At 43.9% G+C, this 27,708-nt stretch overlaps 8 protein-coding genes across 8 annotated transcripts; 5 read left to right on the forward strand and 3 right to left on the reverse strand.

Annotated features, from left to right (window-relative positions):
- Positions 1 to 2,148: 2,148 nt before the first annotated feature.
- BDB00DRAFT_856882 (uncharacterized protein) lies at positions 2,149 to 5,418 on the forward strand. Its single transcript, XM_053125797.1, has 5 exons — positions 2,149 to 2,508; positions 2,637 to 3,187; positions 3,393 to 3,521; positions 3,664 to 3,826; positions 3,984 to 5,418. The coding sequence occupies exons 1-5, from the start codon at positions 2,499 to 2,501 to the stop codon at positions 5,393 to 5,395; spliced, it is 2,265 nt and encodes a 754-aa protein (XP_052973268.1). The 5' UTR covers positions 2,149 to 2,498; the 3' UTR covers positions 5,396 to 5,418.
- Positions 5,419 to 5,638: 220 nt separating this feature from the next.
- BDB00DRAFT_856888 (uncharacterized protein) lies at positions 5,639 to 6,544 on the reverse strand. The gene is made up of 2 exons (XM_053125798.1): positions 6,372 to 6,544; positions 5,639 to 6,204 (listed from the first exon to the last, which is right to left on the reverse strand). Exons 1-2 carry the CDS (start codon positions 6,492 to 6,494, stop codon positions 5,959 to 5,961), a joined length of 369 nt encoding a protein of 122 aa, XP_052973269.1. The 5' UTR covers positions 6,495 to 6,544; the 3' UTR covers positions 5,639 to 5,958.
- Positions 6,545 to 6,838: 294 nt separating this feature from the next.
- Positions 6,839 to 9,755, reverse strand: BDB00DRAFT_933813 (uncharacterized protein). The gene is made up of 2 exons (XM_053129132.1): positions 8,828 to 9,755; positions 6,839 to 8,750 (listed from the first exon to the last, which is right to left on the reverse strand). The coding sequence occupies exons 1-2, from the start codon at positions 9,687 to 9,689 to the stop codon at positions 6,952 to 6,954; spliced, it is 2,661 nt and encodes an 886-aa protein (XP_052973270.1). The 5' UTR covers positions 9,690 to 9,755; the 3' UTR covers positions 6,839 to 6,951.
- A 1,672-nt stretch (positions 9,756 to 11,427) lies between these two features.
- Positions 11,428 to 14,021, forward strand: BDB00DRAFT_856891 (uncharacterized protein). Its single transcript, XM_053125799.1, has 2 exons — positions 11,428 to 12,265; positions 12,335 to 14,021. The coding sequence occupies exons 1-2, from the start codon at positions 11,494 to 11,496 to the stop codon at positions 13,939 to 13,941; spliced, it is 2,379 nt and encodes a 792-aa protein (XP_052973271.1). The 5' UTR covers positions 11,428 to 11,493; the 3' UTR covers positions 13,942 to 14,021.
- Positions 14,022 to 15,177: 1,156 nt separating this feature from the next.
- On the forward strand, positions 15,178 to 17,100 carry BDB00DRAFT_856895 (isoprenoid synthase domain-containing protein). Its single transcript, XM_053125800.1, has 3 exons — positions 15,178 to 16,488; positions 16,607 to 16,753; positions 16,860 to 17,100. Exons 1-3 carry the CDS (start codon positions 15,610 to 15,612, stop codon positions 17,019 to 17,021), a joined length of 1,188 nt encoding a protein of 395 aa, XP_052973272.1. The 5' UTR covers positions 15,178 to 15,609; the 3' UTR covers positions 17,022 to 17,100.
- A 707-nt stretch (positions 17,101 to 17,807) lies between these two features.
- Positions 17,808 to 19,311, forward strand: BDB00DRAFT_775230 (ornithine decarboxylase; the record flags this gene model as incomplete). Its single annotated transcript, XM_053120211.1, has 4 exons — positions 17,808 to 18,039; positions 18,117 to 18,724; positions 18,808 to 18,913; positions 18,986 to 19,311. 4 exons carry the CDS (start codon positions 17,808 to 17,810, stop codon positions 19,309 to 19,311), a joined length of 1,272 nt encoding a protein of 423 aa, XP_052973273.1.
- A 3,687-nt stretch (positions 19,312 to 22,998) lies between these two features.
- On the forward strand, positions 22,999 to 24,245 carry BDB00DRAFT_158825 (HRDC-like protein). Its single transcript, XM_053116277.1, has 4 exons — positions 22,999 to 23,184; positions 23,292 to 23,394; positions 23,479 to 23,556; positions 23,676 to 24,245. The coding sequence occupies exons 1-4, from the start codon at positions 23,109 to 23,111 to the stop codon at positions 23,773 to 23,775; spliced, it is 357 nt and encodes a 118-aa protein (XP_052973274.1). The 5' UTR covers positions 22,999 to 23,108; the 3' UTR covers positions 23,776 to 24,245.
- Position 24,246: 1 nt separating this feature from the next.
- BDB00DRAFT_158872 (uncharacterized protein) lies at positions 24,247 to 27,104 on the reverse strand. The gene is made up of 3 exons (XM_053116278.1): positions 26,150 to 27,104; positions 25,555 to 25,998; positions 24,247 to 25,446 (listed from the first exon to the last, which is right to left on the reverse strand). Exons 1-3 carry the CDS (start codon positions 26,832 to 26,834, stop codon positions 24,440 to 24,442), a joined length of 2,136 nt encoding a protein of 711 aa, XP_052973275.1. The 5' UTR covers positions 26,835 to 27,104; the 3' UTR covers positions 24,247 to 24,439.
- Between the last annotated feature and the right edge of the window lie 604 nt (positions 27,105 to 27,708).

Below are 27,708 nucleotides of genomic sequence, written 5' to 3' on the forward strand. Positions count from 1 at the left end.
AACGTCGATTAAATCCGGTATCCAAGAGTCTCGTTGATCATAGTCGCCGTCCTCAAAATCTCCAAAGCTCAGACACCCTTTATAATGCAGCTTGAGATGAGGTTCGGACAGGGCCACAGTATGGTATCCGGCCGAACATCGATTCTCAAACACCGTCATTTCATACCAAAAAAGAAATTAAAAATAAGAGGTACAGCTAGTACTTTATGCCATTATCTACTTACCGATCTTCAAGTGAGAAGGCAGAAGAGTTGAGAAACTTCAGCCTGCGTGACCCATATCATGCAGGCAAACGGTCCATTATGCAGCGCTCAACAACGGACAAGGACAATGATTATATATTCAACTTCAAGTGCGCTCCTTCTTCGACTGCTGCTGCTATCATAAATGACTTGATATGCAATGCACAACAACTGTTAAACCTAGAAAATAGAAAAGAGCCAGTATCATTTAGTAGTGCATATAACAAGCAAACGATCAAGAAGAAAGGATGTATAGCCATCATTTTGTGACACAGACATGTGCATCCCCGTCATTTAAAAGGATGATGCCATACTTCTGGACACGAACAGATGTAGTCAGCATTGAGTACATAATCTCCATGGAAAAGGAAGCCTCCTTCGGGAAGTTGTAGTAGTAGAAAAAGAAGGGCTCTATTCCGATTCGTTTTCTGTTCTCCTAAAAAAGGGATATCAATAGATCTGGGTAGTGCTACTGCTACACGTTGCTCTTTGTTGTGCTGCAGTAGTGTAAGCAACCGATGAGAAATGCCCAAAAATGGTATTTTTACCGTTAGTAAACAGTATATAGCTCTTATTGTGTGTCTCTAATTGCAAATGTCTATCTAAAAAGATTATTAGCTACACATGTGCTCTCACGATAAGAGGAAAGATGATGGGTATGCAGATTTAAGCAATATTACTGAATAAACACTAGATGTAGGGTATGATGCTGATAATACGATGGACTAATTAAAACAATAGACTTTGTAGCTTATCATATCAGTGACGTTAGAATAAAGATGAGCTTTCATTTCAAGGGTTGTCGTTGTTATGTGGAAGATCTGGAGCGCTTGTAGTGCTAACAACATAAGCTTCATTGAAACACAAGCAAAGAATGTTCCTTATATGGTAACATGTCTAAATTAAAATCGCAATAGGATCATCCGATCATATGAAACATAAGTTTTCCCCCCTCCCCCTCCTTCCCCTCCCCGTGTTTTGCTGTCATCATCTTTACTACGAATTACTAATACTATCGTGTATACACAGCAGCAGTGACAATCTCAAGTCATATAGACATATGAAAACAAAAGAAACACGTCCCGAACTCTAAAAGGCTCTATTGTTTGGAAAAGAATAGGGGAAATTGAGTGTGCGGTGCTAGAAATCAAGATATGCGCGGGAGGATGGGAGGGGTTCGCCGGTTTTTAAGAGGAATAGAGAAAAGAGTAATGGGATGATGGGGATTCAGGTACACTGAGATTTGCACAGCATCATCTTTTTCATTTGCAAGAGACGTTTTAGACAAAGAAGCTCACACACACATACATACATACACGCGTGCATCCTACGCATGAATGGCACGCCATATCGAAGATCGACAAAGTAAATAGAGAGACATGGAACAATAGTCCTGTATGTCCGTGTTCCTTCCCCCCACCTCCCACCTCTCCCCTCTCCATTCCCCCTCCAACCCACATACACTTGCCATACTCATTCACATATAGACTGTATAGACATAGCCAAGATGTGTGCAAGGGAAGAGTATATATGCCTCCATTGTGTTTCGGCTCCCCAAGAACTGAGTTTTCTGGATATGGTCTAGTCTTCTTTTGCCCGGTGTTAATGAGCAGTACGTATCTGAGCTGGGCTGGCTGGATGGGATTCGAGTGTGGAGATTGTGGTGGTACCTGCATGGCGATATTGGATTGTGCTTCGGTTGTACAACTTTTCTGGAGTGCAAACGACGACGACGACGACGACCTCCTTTTTTTTTGTGTGTTTCCCTCCTTTTCGCTCGCCTTTTCTTTTATAATAGTAGTAGTAGTAGTCGCCGCATTAGTAGCAGCAGTAGCAGTTGTGGTTATACTAGTACTGATAGTCCTGCAATTCGGCTCTTTGGTATTTCGCTGTCCCTGCCCTGCTCTTTCTCCCCTCGTGCGCGCCTTTTTTCCTTTGACCTCCTCGTTAAGACTTGGAACTTGTACATGCCATTTACCTAATATTCTCTGTGTGTCTTACACTGCGGGACCGAAAAAAAAAGACAAATAACTTTTCCCTTTTCCCAACGTTTCTTGCTTCCTTTTTCCTTTTCTCTTCTCTTTTCTTTACCACCGACCTTTATAAATTTGCACTGTCATCCACTTGTTCAATCTCTCTGTTCTTTGTGTAATTTATTAATACTTATTACTACTACTATTACTGTTATTACTACTATTTATCTACTATCTATCTGTTATCTAATACGCACTACCACCGAAAGAATAAAATATAATAATGTCCAGAGGTATGTAAACATTGTCACGTACCTTGAATAATTTCAAATTTCTCAAGCTTTTCGTGTTCTTTCTTTGCACTCGACGACAACAACAACAACAACAACAACACACTTTGTGACGAACCCTATTACTATAGAAGTGCGCTATGTTTGTCATCGGGCTGCCAACGCCATAATCACCCAAGTCGATCCTTTACGCGTGTCGACCGATGCATTACAAGTCATCAACCAATTCCTCGACGAATTTGTCAGCCTCCTCGTGTCATCCGCCCAATCGCTCGACCTGTCTCGTATCAAAACAGCCGTCCTCCAACTCATTGCCTCTGCCGTCGGTAAAAACGCCATTGTCGAAGCAGAACTACAGGTCAAATCATACAGTGAATCAGCATCCATTGACGCAACCGACTATGAAGCATATGAACGGACAAGAACTTTGGCAGATCCAGCAACATTACTAGGTCCAATCATTGATCGTTTACGGCACGAATGTGTCGACTATTGTAACCTGGCAGAAAAGAATCACCAAAATCCGAAAAATAGTAGACGGCGGCCTAGTCTGGCAACAACCGTATCCTCGACCACAACAGCTTCTGGTACTGCTGCAGCCAAGGACAATCTCGTAATCTCGCCAATAGTTACAGTCTATGTTACTGCGATTATTGAGCACGTGGCAGAATATATCCTGACGGTTAGTTAGTTTATTAAGAAAACCTTAAATATTCGGTATTGTATGGGCTAACCTTTTATCATTACTTTTTTTTATTTATGTGCATATTGCATTATGTATGTACCTATATACGCACGTACGCATACATATGCGCCTCTCGTTTTGTATCTATGCTGTGATGTGGATCACATCTATATAACCCCACCAACAACAACAACGACAACAGGCTATCGCAGTAACGGCAGAACACCAGGATACAGAATACATTCGTGTCAAGGAAATATATTTGACGCTCTCGGACGATGTACAAGTGGGTAACATGTTTTCAAAGATGGCATTACGAGAGCGATTGGAGGTAAATATTACGTTCCTTGTGTGACATTTGCATTATTAATTTTGGTGTCTGAAAAATTCCTTGTGCTGCTTGCTTGCTGCTCTTTGTGTAATCATCATCACTCACTTTTTGCTTTGGTGTGGTGCATTTTTTTTAATTACAGAAACGCGCCTCAGCACTTAATTATCGATCGTCACAGCAGCAGCAACAACAACAACAGTACCCACATCATCATTATCAGCAGCACGAAAACGTATTGCCATCGCCAGCCCCTAGTCCTGTTACATCCTCAAGGAAACAATCCAATGTTCATATTCGCGATTCCAGTAAGTACCAAAGATCGTTGTACAGCATATCAGATCTTCCGCCATCGATTTTTTTTTTTTTGGCTCCATCAATTGCGGCTTCTCTCTGACTGTCTCGCTCCGTGTTTTAAACGCCATTTTTTCATTCCGTATAAAAACGTTAAACCTTTTCTCTTAGGTACGGATCCATACATGAATATTGGATTTGCTGATGATGAAGAACTGGATTATAGCCAACCCAGTAGTCCTTTACCCAACGGCAAGATCCCATCCATGTATTCAATGACAACACCACCACAACAACAGCATCAGCAACACGCACGACCCATGTCCATCATGAGCACCAGTACAAGCACCAACACCATTAGCTCAACGACCTCATCGAGCAGCAAAAAAGGATTTCGTTTTTTCAAAAAGCGAGACTCTGTTGCAACTACCGAGAGTTATAATGGACCTCAGTCGCCGGTACGACAAACCCACCAGCGTAACTCAATATCACAACAGCAACAGCAACGGCAATCAAAAACACCCGTTTCGGTTTCGGTCTATCACTCTGATTCACCAGCCATCAATTTTGAAGATCTAATACGATCAGGCGATACAGTCAGATTATCATTAACACCCAGCAGACTAAAGTCGATAGAAATCATGAAGGATCATAGTGCGATTGAGAAGAGTGCATCATCATCATCATCAGTACGATCTGCAGATTCGGATTCGTTTATTGCTGCGAAACAACTGCCACGGCCTCCATCAAAGCAACAACAACAACAACAGCCACCGTTGCCCTCATCACCACCATCCTCATCACCTCCGCCAATACAATCTGCAAGTCTTGATCACACTACTACCACCGCAAGACGTGCAGCTACATCGAGTCAACCACTCACACAAACACCACGCCACTCGAATCAATCCTTGCATAAAAACCCATCACTTGACGAACCTGTCACACCATTCGAAAACCCTCGATCCGCACCAAAACCTCCTGCTCTGAAAAGCATTGTTGCTCCCGGCAACAGTAACAACAACAGAACCTCATTCAATGTTGAATCGGATCATCCTATACCATCACCCCGACAACAACGGCAACAGCCACGGAAACCGTTCAAGGAAAATCCCACCATGGAACGGCCCTCCAGTATGGTTGCGAAACGTGCGTCCATGATCAATACAAGACCGACATCATACCATGAAAACTTTGCACTCCAGTATGCTACTACTGAAGGCACGACACCGGATGGAATCCTTGTCGTTGCAGCACCACCGCATCATTTGCAAACATCAACGTCATCCTCATCCTTATCCTCATCCTCCTCCTCGAATGGAGCTGTACGAGAAAAAGTGCTAAAGTTCGAACGAGCCGACCAACATGGAGCAGCAACACAAACACCCAAGGCCGTGTATCTTGATGCAGGCGTACAGACGGAACCAGAACTGCCACGCTTGGTGGTGACAGCAGAAGAGGACGGTGTTAGCGAACGAGGGATCGTTGTGGGTGATGAGGAATGGTTTGTCCCAGATGAGGATTGGGAGGAGGACGAACATGAACAAGAACATACAATCGTTGAATGGTTATTAGGAGAGTAATTGTGTGTCCAACAATAAAAAAGAAACAATTTGATTATTTTTATACTACATAGCAGCAACAGCCTTAGCCTTACTTCTTTATAGCACGATAATATGTGTACTTTGGGGAAGAGGGGGGTTTCATTTATTGGGTCAGTTCCTTAAACTTGGTGATCAAGATATCCGTATCCTTGTCATTTTCTACCAATGCTTGCACACTTGACTTGAGAGAATCCCAAAAAGCTGGATCTTCCAATTTCTTTTCCGTTGCCACCGTCAATCCAAATTTGGTATCCGTTGTTGTCTCTGCTTGTTTAGATGGTGCAGCAGCAGCAGCAGCAGCAGCCATCAACATCAAATTGAGCGTTGCCTTGTCCGTCAATCCATAATCACCCAACGTCTTGTTGTTATCACTCAGCACTTTGCCTTTCAATAACAATCGTTGTCGGCTTATCGTCACCTCCGATTTCTGCTTGTGTATACGTTCCTTGAGATCTTCAATAGTGTCGTTTAAAGAAATGCCACTAATCGTCAACTGTGATGCTGGCTTGAGAATCTTGATGGTCAGGTTAATCGTTTGCTCGTTAGAAGCATCTAAAGGAAAACCCGCGCCCAACCCCTTGGAATATTAGTATTTGCCCTTGGTTAACCCCAACTACTTTAAACTTATTCTCTCTGTCTCTGTGTCTCTCCCCACCCACCTCACACCTTCCCTCCTCGTACTCCCTCTTTTCTCTCTCCCGCCTTTCATCGCCTGGTCTCCTCACTTCTCCCCCCTCTTTCATATTCATACCAGTTGTGGTAGGCTGAGATGGCGTTAAAGGTGATCTCTGTATCATGCACACCACGGAAAAACATGAAAAAAATAGTTGGGGTTAGAGAAATAGTGACAATATAAAAAAAAAGAAAGGCAGCTCATTGCAAAGGATGCTCTTGGTGTTCGTTTTGAAATGGATTGTCTGTTATCGCAATCGGGTAGAGAGTGGATAGTTCTTACCTTAATCTTTAAAGGTTTAGGGAGCTGTCGCGAGGTATAATCTTGGCCGAATCGCACCGAGCGGGAAGAAAGTTCATTGAGATATTGATTGATGAAATTGCTTTCGTCAGGTACGACCAACATGCTGTTTTCGTAGTGTTCGTGTTTTTGTGTTTTGTAGCAGGGAAAAGAAGAGAGCACTCTCAGCATACATGTTCTCTCTCTCTAATCAAACTCAGTCTCACATGCGAGAGAGAACGTCGATATTTGGGTGATTAAAGCAGATAGCCGTCAGAGTCGTAACACGCACAAAACCTTTGATACACTTAAACATCATCCACGCTTGATACACACACACACACACACACGCGTCCGCACCAACCTAATAACGTTTCTTATGAGCACTTCCTGACATGCTTGTCACTGTTATTTTCTTTTAAGCTTTGCACTGGCCAAACTGGTTTAATCATGCATTAATGTCAATCACAGCCTTTATTTTTTTTTTGGTCAAAGAACACTACTAAGCACTACCACTTGAAAATACAGCTTTTTTTTTTGTATGAATTGGGATTGTTGAAAATACAGCTAGTACACTGCCATTTTAGATATAATCTACAATGGGTCGTGCCATACTGATGTCCTGAATCGTGCTTGACTTTATCCATGCCTGACAACGTTGTTGTTGATGATCCGGTGGTGCTAATAAACATTCGACCAACAGCGTTTCCTTTACGGCCAAATCAGGCAAAAAATAAATCGACAGCGGGATCGCAGACTTTCTATTTGCTGCAATCGTCTGCACCGCATTCTTCAAGGCTTTCATTGTGATGGCTTGCAGATACATCAAGTTGGGTTTGAATCCTATAAAGGTCAAGTCCTCCAGGTACGGAAGCTCTACACTAAGGTCGGCAATCATCGTTTCACGCAAGAGTTTTGGCATTTGCGCAAAGGTAATATGGCAAAGAGACTTTGCTTGAGATAACGCGGCAGTAATACCGTCAGCAGTGATGAATTCGCATGCAACAAACCGGATCGTAGACAAGCAATTGTGGTTGCAGGTAGTCAGTGTATGAAGATCTGCGTCGTTTAGATACTCGCCAGAAAAACACGCTTCAGTGATCATTGTCATGCTGCGCTGAACAACATGGTTGAATGTAATTTCTGTTCTTCTTTCGTTGTTGTTGTTGTTGACTGCATTATTGATGCCGTTGCGGTTGTTGTTCCTGTGGCGACGGAAACGCTGACCATCAAAAGCAGCGTGGAATCTCGCGTTATCGGCAGGCAATCTCAGATGTATACAGTGCAATGGGGGTTGTCTATTTCCTAATGCATAGAGCGCTTCCATTGACATATACACGTTGTTGATAACGATCCGGTCAAGTATCGGGCAGTTTCCACCAAGCGTTGTCACATGGGTTTCTGTTATGGCTTGATCAAGCCCATGTTTACGCCATCGATTATGGATTTGCAGTTCTCGAAGACACGGGAATGAAATGCGTACCAATGCATCGATGCCGTCGTTGCTGCTCAGAACTTGCAGCTCAAGAACCAAGACTGTTAATGTGCTGCTGTGCGACGTGAGCATGCCATGTATGAGAGAACGGCCATCGCTATTGTCGTCTTTACTGTCAGCCCGTAAGCGTACAAAGAGTTCAATAAGGCCGTCTTTTTCTTCTTCTTGTTGCTGCTGTTGTTTTCGTCGTCGTCCTCGTCGTCCTCGTCGTTGTTCCTCTTCGCTTAAGGGTGCCTCCCATCCATCCCCGTATCGAAAGGTTTTCAACTTTGGACAGTTCTTCCAGAGGATGTGTGCCAATTTCAAGTAGTCCGCGGGCAGATCAATTGGATCCTTGATAGCGACATGCTCTAACTTTGGTAATTGTTCCCAAAAGGTCGGTGTGAGAAAGTAATAAATCTCTATCCCAACCAGCTCCAATCGCTTCAGATTGTATTGCCCCATGATGGGTTGACACTGTGGCAAATGGGGTCCTAATTCGCTTCTGTGAATCTCCTCTGCCCTGTGAGCCGGATTGTCGGCCCTAGTAATGACGTGCAGCCTCAGATTCTGTGCATGCGCGAGGATCTTGTTCCTGCCGTATGCGATCTTTGTCATCCAAGAGTCATCGCTGTCGCCAATCTTTTTGCCAGAAAATGTTTGCCGTGGCATGGCATCGTCAAGCTCCTTGTCTTGTTCTTCTATGATGTTGTCTGGCAATAGGGTATGGTGTGCTGCTGCTATCAGATGCTCTAGATTTAAGTTTCTCTGCAGCACATCCCTGATAGCTTGGGTATCCCGGATGCCGCATAAAGTAACCTTTCGCAGGCTGTCTCGGTTTTGCATCAGCAGCATGTTGAATGATTGCTTGATGTAGGGTCCGACGCCATCCATACCGGCCAAGACTTCTACAAAAATAGAAACATTTCAATCAGAAAAGTGGTTCGTTCTTGCATATTGACGGCTTGGAGAAATTATTACTAACCAAGTGTCTCGATACGATCTTTCCATTGCTCATTCACCAGAGCCATTAGAATATTTCGCAGCGATTTGGGCGCGATAGCAGAACTGATTGAGATCTTGTACATGCGTCGCCGCCTCGATTGCTCTGTGTCACCCGTTGGAGCGACAGCAGTAGCGAGTGCCGCGTCGACATCGCTGTTCAAAAGAGTTGTCAACAGTCGGTTCATCGATTGCTTTGGCATGCTGCTAAGGATAACTTTAGGGCTGGCTCGCGGCAATACGTCCAAAATGATGCTTTCCCACGCACGGCATGTGAACGAGCACTGTAAGCGGTCTTTATACGTGAGGCCTTTGATGAATATGCGGCTCAGTAGCTCCATCGGGAGCTTCCACACCATTGTATTCTCGTGTTCTATCTCTTGTTCCAATGCATTTTTCGCTTGGACAAGGTCAAGATGCTCTGGAAATGGCTGTTTACCGTTGACGTTGTTGCTGTTGTTGTTGTCAGACGACGATGATGCTAGTGATAGTGCACTGACTCCTTTGTTGTAGATTCGCAGGGCCACGTCGCGTCGATCGATCGTTTGCAAAAGTTGTCCAGCGAGAAGATACCCTTCAGCGAGTTCCGGAGCCAGTTTCATCACTCTGTAGAGAGCAGTAATTGCATTTTCAAATGACTCTTGCGTGGCAAGCACTTTTGCTTTTTGTAGCAAAGCGATTGCTAGTACATTTTGTTCAATTTCGCCAATGACAGCATCTAGAGTGTTAATGGCGGTCTTACAATGGTTCGCGTCCAATGCGTTTTTGGAACGATGCCAAAGTTCTTTAACGCGTTGTAGTTTAAGCTCGCTACTTTTTGAGCTTTTGGATAATAGGATTGTCATTAAAGGTTAATGAGAGAGAAAGAGAGATGTTGGACCTCTCTTTTTAAAAATTAACTGGCATACTTTTTATGCAGGAACTGAAAGTTGTCAGTGGCGCCCAATTCGAAATCCTCCCCCACTTTAGCACCCCACTCACAACAAGCTGCATGTGGAATCTGCTTAAAGAAGGACCTCTTATGCAAGGTTGTTTTCCGTAGGCATGCTTACTGCATAGCTCGGAACGGAATCGTGAGATTTCCGAAGAAATATTATTTGACACGGAATAAATCATCGTCAAGAAAGAAGATTGCGCCGACCGAAGGATAATTATGCGTGGAATCTGAATGTGGTAAATTAAAGAACTGACCATCTGCCTAGATAGAGCAACATGGATATACAACTTTGTAGTGCTTTGCTGCTTATTGTACATTAAACATGAACCACTCCTACCTGACATAGTGACAAAAGCTCATCCTAAAACTTTCTGTTAGGCATTTTGGAACAGCAGTATTGGATTGACAGATGAATGTATGCTTATGCACTGCTAAAAGCATGCTGTACTCTGGGGACCTTTGCTGAAACGAAACCTGTTTCTAGCCAGTAATACCTACTTGCTCTACTTGTGTTCACATTGTTGTAGTAAGGAACTGCCTGTAATGACGGCTCGGCATAGTTGCTGGATCCGCGGCAATTGTCTTTGACAGATAAGAAATCCGGGCATCTTCTCTGGGCTACTGTTCCATGTACTACGCTCGAAAGAGACCATGCAAAGAGAGAACCCTATGGATAGTGTATAGGTGTATCGGACGCTATTCAAAATGACATTCGTACTTTGTATCATGCCCAGCCTTGGTGCGAAGATGAACCAAAATGTGCTGAGCAATCAAAAGTAAAAGGATTTTCCGCTGACAAACATTGCGGGGTAAGCTGGGAAAAACTGGGGCCAGTCGATCCAACACTCTGAGTAATGTATTGCGGCCATTGTGTGCGCGTGTCCTAACACACTGCCTTTTGCATGTGTAACGATCCAAACATCAGTGTAGTACGACACACATATACCTCATGTTCTTTTTTTGCATATGTGCGTGTACATCAGAAGTGCGGTGTGACAATGTCAGCTATAGACGCAAGGCTTTCCCTTTGTGTTATTATTGTGAACAAAGAAAGAGGCGTGTAACCTGACCCCCTCAATAAGGGTTGGCATTGAAAGGCCAAAAAAAGCTTACATACTAGCTACCGAGTCGAGTTCCTCTTGTACGACTCGATCTTCTTTCCCGGAAAACCCAAATTGTGTGCTCCCTGTCTTGACGACACGCATTACATTTCCCCGAGTATGAAATTGCTTAGTCAATATCAACTGCGTAGGACAAACTCCCCCTCCACCTACACACTCACAGAGAGACCAGCAAGGATTAGATGTGGAGAGTTATAGGACACTTGCACACGCGTTTTTTCTTCCTGTGAATGTTACCATTCTGCAAAAGAATTAATCCTCTTTTGTCTTTCCTTCTCGTTGACTAAACTAGGACCATGAGAGAGAGAGAGAGAGAGAGAGAGTGAACACAAGAAAGTTCCCTAAAAGCGTAATAACGATGATATCAGATCGTGATCGGATCCCGTTGAAGTATAGGTTTTGGGACACTATTTGTATGGTGGGAAAACCGGTATTGTTGGTCCCTATCATTTTCAACGATCGGTTATATTTAAGGAAGGAGGCAAGACAGACACTTGCTTTTTCTTTTTTGCCAAGTACGACTAGCCGTAATACCGTCTTTCTTTTACTTTCTCTTTCTCTTCTTTTTGTCACCACTTAATTCGTGTCTCCATGGCAATTCACGAACTCAGTGGCTATGTGACGCAAAACACCCTGGAATGCCACACACTTCAACAATTCTGCGGGAACGCCAAACAAGCGTTTGCAACAAAACGTTACGACGTCGCCATTAGCCAGCTGACAGCCGCGATCGACGAGATCAATCGCAACTTGCTGGCGAATATCCTACTCAAACGTGCAGTGGTGCAAGGTGTGCAAGGGACGCCCGGCGCTGGTTTGGTAGATGCATACAAAGTCATTGAGCTTCTGCCTGATCAGCCCGAAGGTTACTTGTGCTCGGCGTCGCTATTACGATCCATGGGCGAGAACAGCTCTGCCATGCGCGTGTATACGGTCGCTCTCAACCGGCTTAACTCCGAGAACCGGGAACAAGAACAAGGTTATAGCTGGCTTGTTCGCGCTAAATGCAACCTCGAGAACGAAATTGATTCAGCCAATACACGATTGCTAAGAAAATTACCACTCGAGCTTTTGGGCAACATTTTTGCTAGTAATGAACTGTTGTCGGTCCGTGACCGACTCGAGTGCACACGCACGTGTCGTGCCTGGCGAAGTTTCCTGTTGGACGAGATCCCTCGCATGTGGCGCGAGGTCAGTCTGGTTGATATGCCCCAAGACGTTATGCTTCGACAGTTGTCTAGCGTTCGGAGTACTCAAATACGCAAGGTGCGAATCCAGTTCAAGAGTAGAAACAAGATTGCATTGACCGAGTGCGTGATACGGTTCTTGATTGAGCATGGGTATAACCGGTTGGAAACGCTTGGTAGATATGATTCCGATCTTTCAACCCGCATAGCATTAAGAACTTTTGTATTGAATGCCTTCTCTCTAGAAATTTGCTCTGAACTACGCGAAAATGATACGCGGGCATTTGGCGTTCTACGACAACTGTTTCTGCAAAATCAACATACTTTGAGGAACGTGGTTGTGCATTGCAAATCGTTCCGCGTGGGCATCGTTGCCTTGGATTCCTGTCCGAGACTTGTAAAGCTCGTATCATGCACGCCATACCTAGGCTATCCATCATCATTTACATCCGAAGCCCTGTTGACGCCATCATCCTCCGGTAACGAAGTATTCCAGCTCCATTTCCGACGACACATGGCCTTGATGCGCGCTCGGCAAGAAGAAATACGCATGAGCGTACCAGCACCCGCCAACAATGACAATGCATTCACACTTGCCATGTCCTTTTTGAAAGGCTCAGAACTGTACAAGGCCATCAACCAAAATGCCGAACTAAAACCACACCATTCGCTGACAAAACTCGAACTGTCCGGATTGCAGCTCAGTTACTTTGATGAACCGTTCTGGCGCAGGCTTCCGCATTTGGACACCTTGGTTATCCAGGAACCAGTCGACATGCCGGGCGATTTCGAAACTCTCGTTAAGGTGCTGGATCAATGCTGTCCCAAACTCAAAACATTTCGATTTGGCGGCATATGCGAAGATCCGTTGCTTACAACCACTGTCGAAGAAAAGAAAGAAAGCGGTCTTGTTGAGGTGACCATGCGTGGCTGGTCCAGCGCACAGTCAGAAATCAACATGATTTCCACTTTGGTTCGTAAAAGCCGTGACACGCTCAAGATGCTACGGCTCCCCATGGAAGTACTGGCTGCTTCTGGAAGCAATGTGCTTACAGACCTGCAAGTTCCCAGACTACGCTATTTGAGCATATACGGTGATCCGTGGCGAGCACTCGACGCAACCCGTTCCGCTTCTCTCGTCCGCAACTGCCCAGAAATCGAAAACCTCATCATCAAGCTACCTGTTGAAGAAACTGCTCTTGTCGAGCTGAGCAAGGCAAAGCGATTGCGCTCTTTCTGTCTCGTAGATCCAGCACAACCTGTCAGCAACGGCGGCACTGGACTGACGGATGCTGACGTTGAAGCGTTATGGATCGCTACAAATCGAAACCAGCGCACCAGTTTCCGTCGGTTCTTTGAAAACTGCAACCTGCTCACTGACATTTGTTTCTGTGGACCGCTGCTAAGCGACGCCGACTTGATCGCCTTGGCGACCAACACACCACACCTGGAATCGTTAAAACTACTGTTCTGCTCCTCCACGTCCATCACAACCCGTGGTATCATGACATTTGCTGATTCCGCGCCTAAAGGTCTTCGGGATCTTGCACTGATGGATCTCAAGTGTTTGGACGATGACTCGTTGATTCGCCTATTATGTGAGCTACCTTCCTTGGAGAAAATGGTTCTGGCCTTGTGTCCACCGTGGATGAACAATCGACGCCATATCAGCAACTGTATCGAGCAAGCGATGGGTGTTCGCAACTGTACAGCTGGACAGCGCCTTCAAATAACCTTTGCACCTGCTCCAGGATCCCAAATTCTGTTGGATTGTGTGCCAGGGAAAGCCATCGCTGAGAAGTCACTGGAAGGTATTCCTTCTGTTTTCAAAGTTCTACTCAACATCTATTAGTACTTTTACCCATATTACGCTGTATATATTTACTACTTTCCAGAACAAAATGTACATTCTTTTCATAAATATAATCCTTCTCACACCATGTGTTTACTAACTATTGACTGACACATTATTTGTTTTTGTTTTTCTGTGGGCCTTGTTATACTATTCATCATTTATTTTTACAGTCGTTTATGAAGACGAAAATCAGGCACAGCCTTTTATTTTGGAGCGCGCCGCACCGTTGAGGTATAATTAGGCACACTTGAATCAGTCCATTCTCGCTTTCTAGTTCTCCAACACACACTACCCAGTACTCACGCACACAGCAATACTCGCTCCGTCTCTTTTCGACCTGAACCCGAGTGACCCGGAACTCCATTGCTTCTCCCACTCCATGGGCCAATGCTAAGGGTACTAACAATGGTGCTGCAGAGTTTTGCTTTGCTCGCGTATATTTGACAAAATACTTGTAATATTACCGCTTTTTGCGCCCCAGAAAGGCAAAGCAACTGTGAAAATGGTCAATAATTGCCGCGATATTCTGCATGTCAATAATTCTACCGTGGATGCGGCAGATGGCACCATCAATGTGTGGAATATGTTCTTTTGCACCGAATACAGTGCTAGTTTAATCGACGTAAGAGGAGCGTGAGGACGTGCGATGGCGCTATAGTTGTGGCCAAACTACGTAGTACGGATCCCCGCAATCTCGATCTTTCAAACGTTATCTCGAATGGTGATCCGCGACTCTTCCAGTAACAGTGATGCTTACGCGCAATCCCCACGGTCGCCTCTCTGATCTTTGTCACCGTCATTCTTGCAGTATGGCCCTACATAATTTAATCAGGAGCAGCAGTAAGCGGCCAATGATGATGATGATCCTTAGAACGAGACGACGACCAATGCGTATCTGTATATGATCACAAGACTGCCGCTTTCTGTAGATATATACACTTACTCGTAGTCATGGTAGCGTTTATTCAGTGTTATTGTATGTATTTTAACTGACTTTTGTTGACTTTACTAGAATGTAATTTTTCTGTCGATAAGCATGGTGTGACACATGTAGAGTTCGTGGATTTACTGTAATGATGATGATATTAATTCAATTTCAGGGAATGAGTCATCAGCCATATCTACAATAAGAGCTAATAGCAACATACATTGAGAATAACGGCCTTCGTATACTTTCTATCAGTATAAATGCTTTGTCTTTTTATGTTTTTAAGCAGAATAACACAAAACACGCGTCACTACCTGCTTGCTGATTGCGCACTGTGTACATATGATAATCACCAGTGTATAGAATATATTATAGGAGCGGATTTAAATGATAGATACATCGATACAAAAAAGTAAAGCCATGTCTGTCCTTTAGACTAAAATCATTGCTGTCAAAATTCGACTTGATGCGTTGCTTAGCCAAGTATGATATACTGACGCCATTTATGCAACGACGACGGCGATCATGGCAACCTGCCACGCGAGCGAGGAATGTTAATCGGAATGTCTCGGCCCGATGAACGGAGTTGAATTCGGTAAATTTTGAACAATATTTTTTGTTGTCGCCAGCCTTCCTCATTAACCGTTTTTTAAAGAGAGAGGGGGGTGGAACCAAAAGAGGTGGAGAACCAAACAAAAAAGAAGACGAAAAGGGAAACAGATACAGAAGAAAATACAATGACATTACTGCGCCCATTCATTCGCCATGCACGCCAAATCCACACTTGTCACCGACGATTAGCACAAAAACCAGCTGCTGTAAGCGTAGCAGCAGCTGCAGCGGCTGCACTGACCCATGGACCTCTTGGCAAGGGTATCGACACGTTCCGGAGCACGTTCGGCAGCAAACCATTGACGGCACCTTTCACGGGACAAGCAGAGACCTACGAGCAAGCGTTAAACGAAGCACAGGGCCTTGTTGTAGACGAAAGCGCCGGTGATAGCGACGGTAAACAGCGAATGCTGTTCGACCCAGCAAAACTCGTCGGACCTGACCTATGGGAGCTCAAGGGTAACATTAGCAAACTGCTCGGCAGTGGCCATCCCTTCTTGAATACCATGATGACGCACTTTTTGTGCGATGACGGCCAGCCAGTTCGACCCTTGTTGGTCTTGCTGACCGCGCAAGCCAGTACGGGCCAAGTGATCGATACGCAACGCCGACTTGCCGAAATCACACACATGATCCACGCCGCTTCGTTATTGCACGACGATGTTCTCGAAACCGAAAGCGGTGGTAGCCTGGGCAACAAGATGGCTATCCTGGCAGGCGACTTTTTGCTAGCCCGTGCATCGCTCGCACTCGCATATTTGCGCAACGCTGAATGCGTCGAACTGATGGCTACGTGCATTGCCCATTTGGTAGAGGGCGAGTTTATGGATCTGGTTAAGAAGCAGCCAAGGACGGATATCGATTACTATCTGGATCAGACGGAAATGAAGACAGTCAGCTTGATTGCGCAGAGCTGTAAAGGTTCGGCCGTGCTTGGCAATGCATCAACAGATGATGCCAAACACGCCTATGAGTTCGGTCGTCACTTTGGTATCGCATACCAGGTAAAGTTATCATATTAAACATGAAGGTCGCTTTCGGATCTTGATCAGTAGTGAGTGAGCGTTGGATGAATGTTCTGGCGTAACACTAAGCATAAACACACATACGCACACACTGCAGTTAGTGGAGGATGTGCTAGATTTTAGTGCAAAGTCATCGTCGGGTACATTTAGAGCAGGTGCCCCTGTTGTGTTTGCATCTGAATCCGTACCGGGGCTGCTGCCCATGATCGAACGTCGCTTTAGTCAGCCGGAAGACCATGAGAAGGTGGGTGGGCAAAGGATGCGGATTCAGAGATAGAGGAGGAGGAGATATTAGATGTGTTCATCAGCATTAACCGGGGGAGGGGTGATTCACACACACGATTATGTAGGCTCGACTGTACGTATATCAAAGTGGAGGATTAAAAAAGACCCTTGCACTTGCAGAATCACATTGCCAAAGGGCAATCGATGCCATCAGCCAACTCCCGCCGTCCGACGCTCGATCGGCACTGGTGCAACTTTCCTCCAACCTGATACGCCGTAAAAATTAATAAAACCAAACTATTTATCTCAACGTTGCACCAACATTGAAAATTCCAGGGTTGTGTGTGTGCATGCTTGCTTGCTGGGACCATCAGTCCAAAGCATATGACATAGATGATCTGATAACGATGTCCTTGTCCTTGTCGTCGTCGTCGTTGTCGTCGTCGTCGTCGTCGTTGTGGATGTGGCCTGCAGGCACCCTGCAAATACGCGTGCTTGTGCAACCTGATTGGCCAATGAACCAAAAAATTTTCCAAGCGGTTCACAATTTATTACGTCCAAAGTTGTCAAGGCTACCCTTGTTCTTTTTCTTTCCCTGCATTTCACCGTTGCAATATAAAAAGGAGCACCCTATCTATACTTCTCGCCGCCTTCCTAACTAAACCTCAGATCTCCCCAGCTCTAATCTCGGCGTGTCTTTGACCTTTATTTTCCAAAGCACACGCACATACCTCTCCCACCTTCCACACTCTCTTTTTCAAACGGACTTGTTTAATTGAGTCCGTTGCTACGCCCATCACGACTTCAGAAACCAAACTAGTCGCAAGCTTATTCAATCGGCGGGGCTTTCCTCCTTGGCTGTTGCTTTGAAGCTATATAACACATCCCTAGTTACTCTCATTGCATCTTGTAAAACACTATTATATCTTTTGTTAAACTACCTCTCTATCTTTACTACCCCACTACCTCCTCTCCTTCTCTCAAAAGAACAAGAACACCACCCTATATCAACGTTTGCTATCATGCGCACTGAACTACAGACACTTTTGGTCCACCAACAACCCTGCGAAACCATGCCTTTGTCGTTGAAACAGCAACAACACCAGCAGCAACAGCTTAATGCCGATCTGCCTGTTATCCACAACTTGCCCGTGCACGACGTCATTCAACAGAAGGTTGATTCGATTTCTGCTTTGAAATGGGAATCGGATCAAGAAGACGCGTTTTTTGTCGCCGATATTGGTGAAGTCTACAGACAACACCTGCGTTGGAAGTCCCAGTTGCCGCGCATCGAACCCTTTTTTGGTAAGATCGTGTTACCCAAAACAAAATCGACTGCTTTTAAGTTGCTAAATCAGTTTCTCCAAAAAATATTATATTAGCCATCAAGTCCAATCCAGACCCAATGGTGGTAAAGCTGCTGGCAGCTATTGGTCTGGGTTTTGACTGTGCATCCAAGTCTGAAATCCAACAAGTTCTCGCTGAAGGTGTCGAACCTGAACGCATCATCTACGCCAACCCATGCAAACAAGCATCATTCATCCGCTATGCCGCTCAACAGAATGTTGCCAAGATGACCTTTGACAATGCCGAAGAACTCCACAAGATCAAGCTGCTCTACCCCAATGCCGAGGTCGTCTTGCGTATCTTGACGGATGATTCTGCGTCTTTGTGCCAACTTGGTTTAAAGTTCGGTGCACCCATGGAAAGCGTCCCCTCGTTGTTGCAGACCGCCAAGGATCTCGACCTGAACGTTGTCGGTGTCAGCTTCCATGTGGGCTCGGGATGCCAAGATGAATATGCATTTGAAGATGCCGTATTGCGTGCTCGCAAGGCATTCGACATTGCCGAATCAATGGGGTTTTCCCTGAGCCTTTTGGACGTTGGAGGTGGTTTCCCTGGTGCCGATGTCAAGGACGGTATCACTTTTGAAAAGGTGGCAGCTATCTTGGGTCCTACTGTGGATGCTCATTTCCCACCTCATGTGCGCGTATGTATATTATCGACATGTCCTAATCACTCGGCTAGCTATAAGGCTTTCTAAATTGACAACGCTTTTTTCTTGTCCTACAGGTGATCGCAGAGCCTGGTCGCTACTTTGTAGCTTCGGCATTCACGATCTGCACTCATGTGATTGGCCGTCGTACTGTCAAGGCTGAAAACGAAACCCAATACATGTGTAAGCTACAAATACAGCTATCTGAGTAATGGATGTGAACGGCCGCTAACGAAAGTGGCGTGTTTAATACAGACTATGTCAATGACGGCATGTACGGTTCATTTAATTGTATCCTGTTCGACCATCAAGAGGTTTATCCTCGTGTCTGGTCTCGTGGCGGCAAGAAATATGCTGCTACACTCAAGGCAACAGAAGAAGAGGAAGAAACATTCACCAGCAGCATCTGGGGTCCTACATGCGATTCGATTGATTGCCTTGCCACGGAAGCCAAATTACCCGTTCTGGAGGATGGCGACTGGATCTACTGGGAGAACATGGGCGCCTACACCAATTGTGCAGCCTCCAAGTTCAATGGCTTCAAGCGATCCGATATCACTTATACTAATACTTTTGAATAACTCACATGGCTATGAGAAGTCAAAGCTTTATGGAATTCATAAGCTTCCAGTAAAAGCTAATAAATTAGAAAAAGCTGTTTTGGTTTACAAGCTATAATTATATTACATTTCTACCTGCTCTGGTATACAATCACCATTCGTCTCTAATGCGATAAAACAATCTCCTCATTCTACTCACTCGCGTAAAAAGGAATACATATGGTCATAAGACTGAACAATACTTCTGGGTCCGCGCATTATGCATGTGCAAAACTTAAAATTTTTCAAAACGCGGTAATATGATCAAGCAATCGGCGGCATCACATGCATAATAACCAAATGAAGTATCTATGGTCAATTATCGTGATTTTGTAATGCAGATAACAGGTCCGTTATCTGTGGCCCGTGCTTTTAGAGGGAATCTAGCAGGTAAATAGTTGTGTTTCAACATACTATTGTCGTATATTTTCTGACTTCCTCTTTGCATATTTATAAAGAACGTCTTTGTATCACTTCCTTCCTTTAACCATACGACACATGAACTATGATGTACATTTTGGCAACTATATAGCTTGCTGCATGTGTTTGTGCTTGTCTGTACTTGTGCTCATATGGTGCTTTATTGCTCGACTTTGTCCATACCTCGTTTCTTCACAGGAACAACGATAATAGTTGGCGGCAAGTCGGTGCTTTTGTTTGTGCCCTGAAAAACCGCAACCCCTCGTGAAGTTTCCCGGTTATCAGCTAGACAACCTCCAATTTGTTTTGCCATGGCAACCAAAGAGCTCTATTGGAAGTTAGCGACACAAACTGATTCGTTCCTGTATCCCTAAATTATATTTGAGTCATGTAAACATGAAGCTCAGAGTTATTTCGAGCCCGCCTATTTCAGTAGCCTGTTTTGGGTATCACCGGAGGGACAGAATGGTTCAGCCTTCGTCGATGAACAGGTTTCCCGCAGCGATCCCCCACAGCTTTTCGGAAAGTGCGTCACTTTCGTTGCTTATTAGAGCGACTCTATCTTCTTCATTCAGTGCCGTTCCATCGAATACGAGCCGCTGAGACGAGGCTCCGTAGTTTCTGACGCTAAAACGAAGCGGAGAGGCTCAATACCGAAGGCGCGCAGGCGACAAAGGCACGTTTAATATATTGGGATGAAGAAAACTAGCTCAAAAACACCAGAAAGAAGGAAACTCAGTCGTTCTATGTAAAATCACATGCGCCCACAGAGAGTGAAAGCAAGTACTTACGCAAAGCATTCCTCGACTTAACCGGGACCACTTGCGCATATTCGGCCCGTGGCTGGGGTACATGTTAAAAGACAGGATGTACAGTCAGAAGCTGCCGCGGTGAGAAGTACGCCATTCGCATGAGGCAATGCAACATATGAGATGGATACGAAAACGGAGGCTATTAAACGACACAAAAAATGCAAAGGAAAGAGAGTAAAAGAAGAGGGGTATAAAAAATATTTTGCAAAAAAAGAAAGCAGGATATATTTATATGAATCGACGACTTCCTCCAGGTCCATTCAAAGCAAAAGCAAAAGCAAAAGGGACATGCATGTCATCGTCAAGGCGGATGGACAGCTGTTGCCGTTGGGATACTCGACAGGTTGGCTTTTTGCTGCAGCAGTCTTAGTCACTTGGATGACATGGTGGACTCGGTGGAGTGAGTTGCCAATAATAGAGCAACAAATATTTTGACCAGCGTGGAGGTGTCTATACACTACTAACATATCGAGGGTGAACATCATGAGAGGCTGTTACTCAACACCACACACGCAAATCATACATTTAAATCAATATCATATCCAACTACACTCTCCCACACTCGTACAATGAGACGTGCCGAACACCCGATCAGAACAAAAATGAGAAAAAAGATAGGTTCGTCGGAGAGCTGCTACCTTTTATATAACACGACATTCCTCGATCTTCATCCGTCCCCAGTTCGCTTCTATAATACTCACAGTTCTTTTGTTGCTCTAACGTGGGATAGATACTATAGCGAGAGGATGGATCGAACCAAGTTCAAACAAATTACCGCAGAGCCTGCCACTAAGGGAAAGAAAGAAAGATTGATGAGCAGCTGCGCACACGACATGCGCGCTTTTGATACGTCATGGCAAACATCTATTCGATTTTTCAAACGCGCAAGCACAAACACTATTATATCTTTCTAGCTACACTTATCGTTGTTGCTTCGAGTTACTGTACATACAGCCCTAACCTGTGATGGTATGCTGTGACAAAATGTTATTCTTCTCTATATATTTTTTTATAGAAATAATACGTTAATAAAGTATACATGGCAAGTATAAAAAACAGATCGTGTAGAAGAAACAGAAACGAAAAGGAGTAAGTAGAGTGTAAAAAGACACAGAGAAAAGAGGTACATTGAGCGAGTCAATGATCTCAGCCTTATGTCCTATTCGAAGATTGTTTAGGACCCAATCATTGTCTCTACTGCTTATCCATACCATACTTTCGATAATACATATTATCCGTCGCCCGAGTCATGCGTTGTTGATAATCAAGCATCATCATGCACAAGTTGTTGGGTATTGCTGTAACATAAATATGTAAAAGAGGCGACTCTTGATATCTTTCATATGTTTCAAATATGCGTATGTCAAACCTGATTACGAGGGACGAAGATAATGATGAAATTGCTCTATTGTTTTGACTACAACGCTATGTCAACATACAGTGGTTACCATTATCTATCGTACGTCTCATTGCATACTTTCTTGCCACAGTACCCAGCCAATGCTATATATGACAATACAGCAACTTACTTTCGCATTTAGTACTGTAGTATCAGACCAACTACCTCAAGTTTCCGTGGCTCCCATTTTGACAATTAAGTATTAAATGATGGAATATGTATGGTTTTATGTAGCATATCCTAACAGGCGGTGATCTATCTCTCTATTGTTGACTACAAGCTAGACACATGGAGCAGTAATAGACTACTAACCGTTGTCATGGTAATAGAACAGGACTGTTATAATTATCTTGTCATGAGTGTTTTCTCTCGCTCTCAATTTTGTTGACAAAGTACTGCGATTGATATTCCTGCTTAGTTGATTATACTTTCTGTGATCTGAGGCCGTACTGCAACAAAATGCCGGTTTTCACTATTGCACATCCACTTCTATTGCTAATAAGCATCGGCACATGTGTGGCTGCCAGCTGTTATACTGTCATTCCCATTCGCAAAGTGCTCAATGCATGTCACAAGTGTGTTGCTTATAAGTTTTCAGGGATGGCTTTCCTTCTCTTTCTTGATTGCTTTTATCATGGTTGCTACGGTGTTGAAAAGAAGGGAAAGGAAAAGTAGTAGGGCTGAATCTTAGCAGGAGGGTGGCGGTGTATATACATTGAAAGAATCAATTGTATGGGTTGAAAAAGTTACGAATCACTTCTCTTTATAATATACGCAAAGCTTTGTACATACGGGCTATTGAATTTTTTTTATAACAAACAGGAACTCATTTGACTAAAAATCCGTGTCTTTTCCTCGCGTCAATCATGATTTGACCGTGTTTATCGCCGCACTAATATCGGAAATTGTAGCTTTCTATAATTTATAGACAATCACTGCTTGTATTACTGATACATACTACTTTTATTTTACTACACTTAGAGCTACTTCGCGTTTGCCTAGACGAACGTAATTTAGCGGTCGAAAAGCAACACTCTTACGATATTGTGACCTATCACACCCTTACAATGAAACCCAGCAGAAATTTTGTGGCTTAAAAAGTCTGCTGCCTCGCCTGATCCAGGCTATTCATACGTTGCGCAGGTCTAATGACAAGTGGACAAAGACATCTTCGACGTGGAGCATTAGAAAACGAAGATGCAGCTACATTGAGTCTTGGCGAAGGTAATAATTTCAGTCGTTAGCAATAAAAAAACAACGATCCATGCAAGAGAAAAAAAAAAGAGTTCGATTGTTAAAACTAACCCTCATTACATTTTTATCGTTTTTAGAATTCATAAACTCGCAATGTCTATACATTTCTGAAGTACGAATCTTGTTAGAAGCACAACAGGACTCCAAAGAAACGGGTACTGAAAATCGACCTACTACAAGGTAAATTTTTAAAAAAAATACTTTTTGATTAGACTAAAACATGATGCATAAAAAGAAATGCCTCGAGTTAAATAAATAAACTAGTATCACTACGAAAACGCTGGATTACGTACGCACATTCAGTCGATTCACGAACCGAGACTCCGTCCGCGAAATTAGACAGTAGGGATCATCATCATCTGCTTTCTTCTTCCTCGTATAGTCGTACACTATAGTTGTTTTAAGCGACGATCAGTGTTTGGGGAGTGATTGCTAAGACGTGGAGTTTACATGTGATATAGGCTCTTGGGTAAAGATGACTTGGCTCAATTTGAAGTAGCCCAGCTTGCCAATCTGTGCTGTGAGGATGCTGAAGAAGCAAAAGCGCTCGTGCCGAGGTAAAATCGTTATGTATACATTCCACCCTGCGCGTATATATCCATGTGTGTGTGAGATATATATATGTAGTGTGAGAGAGAGAGAGAGGGATGTCATCATGGAGTGTTCATACCAGACTAAAAGCACACTCTGTATTTCAGTCTTGCACACAAGATCGACGATGAAAAGGTTCAGGAGCTCCTGAATGAGATGTTGACGATCAAAAAGTTCCAGGGCTAGACTGTTTGCATTCTTTCTCACCACCAACTACACATCCTAACAATACACACCCACACACACTCACACACACACACACACACACATCACAGTAAACAAAACGGACAAAAAAAAACGAGAAAAACATTACGTTTGATGGCTTTAGTCTATCTCAAATTCTCCTTTCTATAATTTTAAAAAAATGAGAACGTACTACTCCAGTTTGTTTCTATCAATTTGAAATAAAGTGCATTTATATTATTACCATAAAAAAAGAGATTTTGTATTCAATTACACGCTTAAAAGGGGAGACGGTAAGAAAAGAAAGAGAAGGTTGTCTGTGTTGTGTATATGTATATTTATATGAACGACATGAAAGGGTCGATAATAAATGATGATAACAAAAGTAGTTGGAATAATATGCGTTTTTTGATTCGTTATACATGATGCGAACTATTTAAAAAAAGATTTACTAGTCTTCTAACTGATCTATATCTTCTCCCTCTTCTTCCTGTTCCTGCTCTTGCTCCTGCAAACCACCCTTTTCTTTATCTTCCTCTTCTTCCTCTTTCCAACCGCCTTGTGTCGACGACAAAGAGGATACTTTATCATCTTGATGAGGCGCATTGGAAAACGAAATGGGCGCCAACTGTTGTATTTCCTTCACCGCCAACGGTCTTTCCCATATCTGAATATCCCGGTACGAAGCTTTCAAACTATTCGAAGTATCCCATGGATCTTGATAATTGCTATGTTCTGGTTCAGACGAGCCAAACCATACGCCTCGTACAAACGAACCATAGGCTTTCAAGACCTTCCAATTGGCGCTGCTGGCAATGGCGTGGCCATCCATGTACAAAGCAAGTGATGGATGAAGCGAATGTTTCAGCGCTTGTGCATGCTGTTCTCCTTCTTGATCTTGGTCTTCTTGTAAGCGTTGCTTTTTCTTGTCTTTGGATGATGATGACAATACATACGATGGATCACTATCAATGACCAGCACAAAATGATGATATTTGTCATCTTGGTTGACTGGAAATGGATTGGCATGAACGAGTATGTCGGGTTGCGCACGCCATGACCAGTCATCTTCAAGTAACACAGTGGCTAAACTGAGCGATACTGGATCCACTGCATTATTTGAATTGGAGGTAGCGGGTCTTGTTGTTGCCACCATCGAGGGTATAAGTGCTTCTGTTCGAACATAGATTTTGGCTCGATCGGTCTGGATCACCACAGCAGTGCCATTTTCCTTGTCACTATGTGTCTTCATCCACCAACTGATCGTTAAAGTATGAAAGGACGTGTTGGTGGGCAAGCCCATGAAAATGTAACTGTCCTCCCCGTTTAAATGGACTCCGTCGTCGTTGCCATAGATGCCGTTTCGGATCAACCCAGAAACTTGGTTACCAGATACGTCATCGGCTCGCATCGGATTCGTTTCCGGAATGCCGTCCTTCTGCAATGGCCAGTGTCCCACTTTTTTTTTTACATACATATAAAAGTTACAGTTAATCTTTTTTTTTTTAGGAATTCTCCCAAATTACACACATATTTTTGGCTTCCTCATTTGATTTTCTACTTTACCTAATTGATCAGCCCGTTCCGTATGTGCTAAAATCTTACACGCGTCCTGCCGTGGATCCGGTCGTCCATCCAATAAATACGGTCGAATTTTACAATACAAGCTAGTGTCGACATTCAAGACGGTTTCCTCCGTCAGGTCTTGCATCAAATGTTTTTTCGCAGGCGATTCCCAGATATGCGTGCCCAGATTTTCGGCAAAGTCATAGGATTTTTCCAAATACATGGTTCGTAATCCAATCGTGTCCCACAACGGCCAAAAGAATGCCTTGTACCCCAACACAGTGATCTCGTCAGGAAAATGTGGGGCTAGCTTGCCAGGTAACACCACCGAATGATAATTCCATTGGCTCATGTCAAACGTCCTGTAGCTGTTGTAGTACCGTTGGAGGAATCGGGAGTTGGGTCGAGACATCATCATGGCGTTACACAGACCGACAAATCCATCTAAGTTTATATATTCCTTCAAATGTTATTATCGTTTTCTTTTCTTCTTTCTTTTTGACCCAAGCCAACATATCCCCCAACCCCAAGTCACCATATCGATCTTTCCTAGAAACCCCTTTACAATCCGACCCTGACCAAAAGAGATTCTTACCTTTCCCTTCTTGTCCCATGACAAACTCTTGATCCAATAAATGATCCACTGACTTGAGTGCAAACAGATCCAAATCAAAATAAATACCACCAAGTTCTCTCAACGCTTCTAACCGAACCACATCCGCTCTGTGCGCAAAATGTTGCACCGGACGACCAAATATGTTATCAATGAGAGGAACATGCCGCAACGTCAGCATGGGCTTGGCGCGTTCAAACAATTCACCCGTGGGTTGATAGTGATAATGAAGATAGATCGTGTCGGGTTGGATCACATCGTGGGCTGCCTTGATGGCAATATAGTGGGCTAAATCCAATGTTGGATCAGGACCCTTGAGGCCGTGTATGAAATGGACAATTTTCGGTATCCGGTCACCTTGCGTCGTTAGCTTGGTGCGTTTCGCCACTGCTAATTCCGGAAACGTCAGGTCCAGCTTCTTGCCGGTTGCTGTAATGCTGTTGGAGGTGCTAAATAAGCTGAATTGTTGGCATAGAAAGTACAGGAAGCCAGTTGCTAATACGAGCCGAAGTATCCATCGCTTATGAAGGAATCGCGATGCGAAGGTGGTTACGGTTGCTGTTGTTGACGATTTGTATGGATGGTGGTGGTGCCGCTGATGGTGAAGCGGTAACCGTGTTGAAGACGTTGACGGCGGACGTCGTGGATTAAAGGTGGATGGAGGCATTATGATGGTGGGGGTAAAAGGTAGAAAATGGTTGTAGTAGTAAGAAGATATTTGAAAGAGTTATATTAATTGAAAAGAGGACCGAATGATCATTGTTCGTCGTGAACTATGGGTATTAACGCCGTTGCTACTGTATTTGTGTGGATAAACGATATATTTGTGCGCGTGTTATGCTATGTCTCTGTTGTATATAGGGTCGCGTGTATATGAGTGTGTGGGGTTCGTTGCGGGCTTGAAGTAACTGGGCGTGACAGCAAAGCGAATCATAGACCAGCGTATACCATATATAGTTTCTGAGAACAACCTATCAGATTGTCGAACAGACTCTCAATGTAATGCATATTGGGGTTTGTAACTAGTATGCTTAATTCTGATCTACTATACAATGAGTTTTCTCCCAATTATGCAAGATGGTTCTTCAAGTTTTCAGCCGGGAAAAACCGTAAGCAATTCAGGATGAAGGTGGGACATTGAGTTGCAATCTTGTAATGATTGGCTTGAATGCCTTTAAAGAGCGAATGATCATACTTGCTAAATATTCCTATTTGCCAATCACTTGTTTCTTTTCTCTGTATCTGCGACGTGTCATCAGTAGCAGGACGATCATTGAAGGGCTTCCGGAGGAGGAGTAGAAATTGCTTACCGACGGCAAATATTTTCTTGGTGAATAATATAAAAGACAATTGTTTTCTGTGTGAGTTATATACGCCATGGGCCAGTCAGCCAACTATCATGTGTTACATATCAAAATCAAACGAAGAATGGTCAAGCCTTTGTAGTTTAGACAACAACAAAAGATCAATTTATTTGAAGAAAGTGAGAAGGAAGGCTATGTATTTCCACAGATCAGTGGCAACGTCCAGACAAGTCTATA

The sequence above is a fragment of the Zychaea mexicana genome (assembly GCF_025766255.1).
Source record: "Zychaea mexicana strain RSA 1403 chromosome Unknown BDB00scaffold_157, whole genome shotgun sequence".
NCBI lineage: Eukaryota > Fungi > Mucoromycota > Mucoromycetes > Mucorales > Lichtheimiaceae > Zychaea > Zychaea mexicana.

What these genes read in the sequence shown, in the direction of transcription:
- BDB00DRAFT_856882 (XM_053125797.1), top strand. An exon ending in TGGCAGAATATATCCTGACG is followed by an intron (nt 3,188 to 3,392) that starts GTTAGTTAGTTT and finishes CAACGACAACAG; the next exon opens with GCTATCGCAGTAACGGCAGA. An exon ending in TGTTCATATTCGCGATTCCA is followed by an intron (nt 3,827 to 3,983) that starts GTAAGTACCAAA and finishes CTTTTCTCTTAG; the next exon opens with GTACGGATCCATACATGAAT.
- BDB00DRAFT_856888 (XM_053125798.1), bottom strand. Translation starts at nt 6,494, where the DNA reads ATGTTGGTCGTACCTGACGAAAGCAATTTCATCAATCAATATCTCAAT. An exon ending in CTAAACCTTTAAAGATTAAG is followed by an intron (nt 6,205 to 6,371) that starts GTAAGAACTATC and finishes TGCATGATACAG; the next exon opens with AGATCACCTTTAACGCCATC.
- BDB00DRAFT_933813 (XM_053129132.1), bottom strand. Translation starts at nt 9,689, where the DNA reads ATGACAATCCTATTATCCAAAAGCTCAAAAAGTAGCGAGCTTAAACTA. An exon ending in AGATCGTATCGAGACACTTG is followed by an intron (nt 8,751 to 8,827) that starts GTTAGTAATAAT and finishes CTATTTTTGTAG; the next exon opens with AAGTCTTGGCCGGTATGGAT.
- BDB00DRAFT_856891 (XM_053125799.1), top strand. Translation starts at nt 11,494, where the DNA reads ATGGCAATTCACGAACTCAGTGGCTATGTGACGCAAAACACCCTGGAA. An exon ending in TAACCGGTTGGAAACGCTTG is followed by an intron (nt 12,266 to 12,334) that starts GTAGATATGATT and finishes CCTTCTCTCTAG; the next exon opens with AAATTTGCTCTGAACTACGC.
- BDB00DRAFT_856895 (XM_053125800.1), top strand. Translation starts at nt 15,610, where the DNA reads ATGACATTACTGCGCCCATTCATTCGCCATGCACGCCAAATCCACACT. An exon ending in ACTTTGGTATCGCATACCAG is followed by an intron (nt 16,489 to 16,606) that starts GTAAAGTTATCA and finishes CACACACTGCAG; the next exon opens with TTAGTGGAGGATGTGCTAGA. An exon ending in AGCCGGAAGACCATGAGAAG is followed by an intron (nt 16,754 to 16,859) that starts GTGGGTGGGCAA and finishes ACGATTATGTAG; the next exon opens with GCTCGACTGTACGTATATCA.
- BDB00DRAFT_158825 (XM_053116277.1), top strand. Translation starts at nt 23,109, where the DNA reads ATGACAAGTGGACAAAGACATCTTCGACGTGGAGCATTAGAAAACGAA. An exon ending in GAAAATCGACCTACTACAAG is followed by an intron (nt 23,395 to 23,478) that starts GTAAATTTTTAA and finishes TAAATAAACTAG; the next exon opens with TATCACTACGAAAACGCTGG. An exon ending in TCCGTCCGCGAAATTAGACA is followed by an intron (nt 23,557 to 23,675) that starts GTAGGGATCATC and finishes CATGTGATATAG; the next exon opens with GCTCTTGGGTAAAGATGACT.
- BDB00DRAFT_158872 (XM_053116278.1), bottom strand. Translation starts at nt 26,834, where the DNA reads ATGCCTCCATCCACCTTTAATCCACGACGTCCGCCGTCAACGTCTTCA. An exon ending in CATGGGACAAGAAGGGAAAG is followed by an intron (nt 25,999 to 26,149) that starts GTAAGAATCTCT and finishes ATATAAACTTAG; the next exon opens with ATGGATTTGTCGGTCTGTGT. An exon ending in GGAACGGGCTGATCAATTAG is followed by an intron (nt 25,447 to 25,554) that starts GTAAAGTAGAAA and finishes TAAAAAAAAAAG; the next exon opens with TGGGACACTGGCCATTGCAG.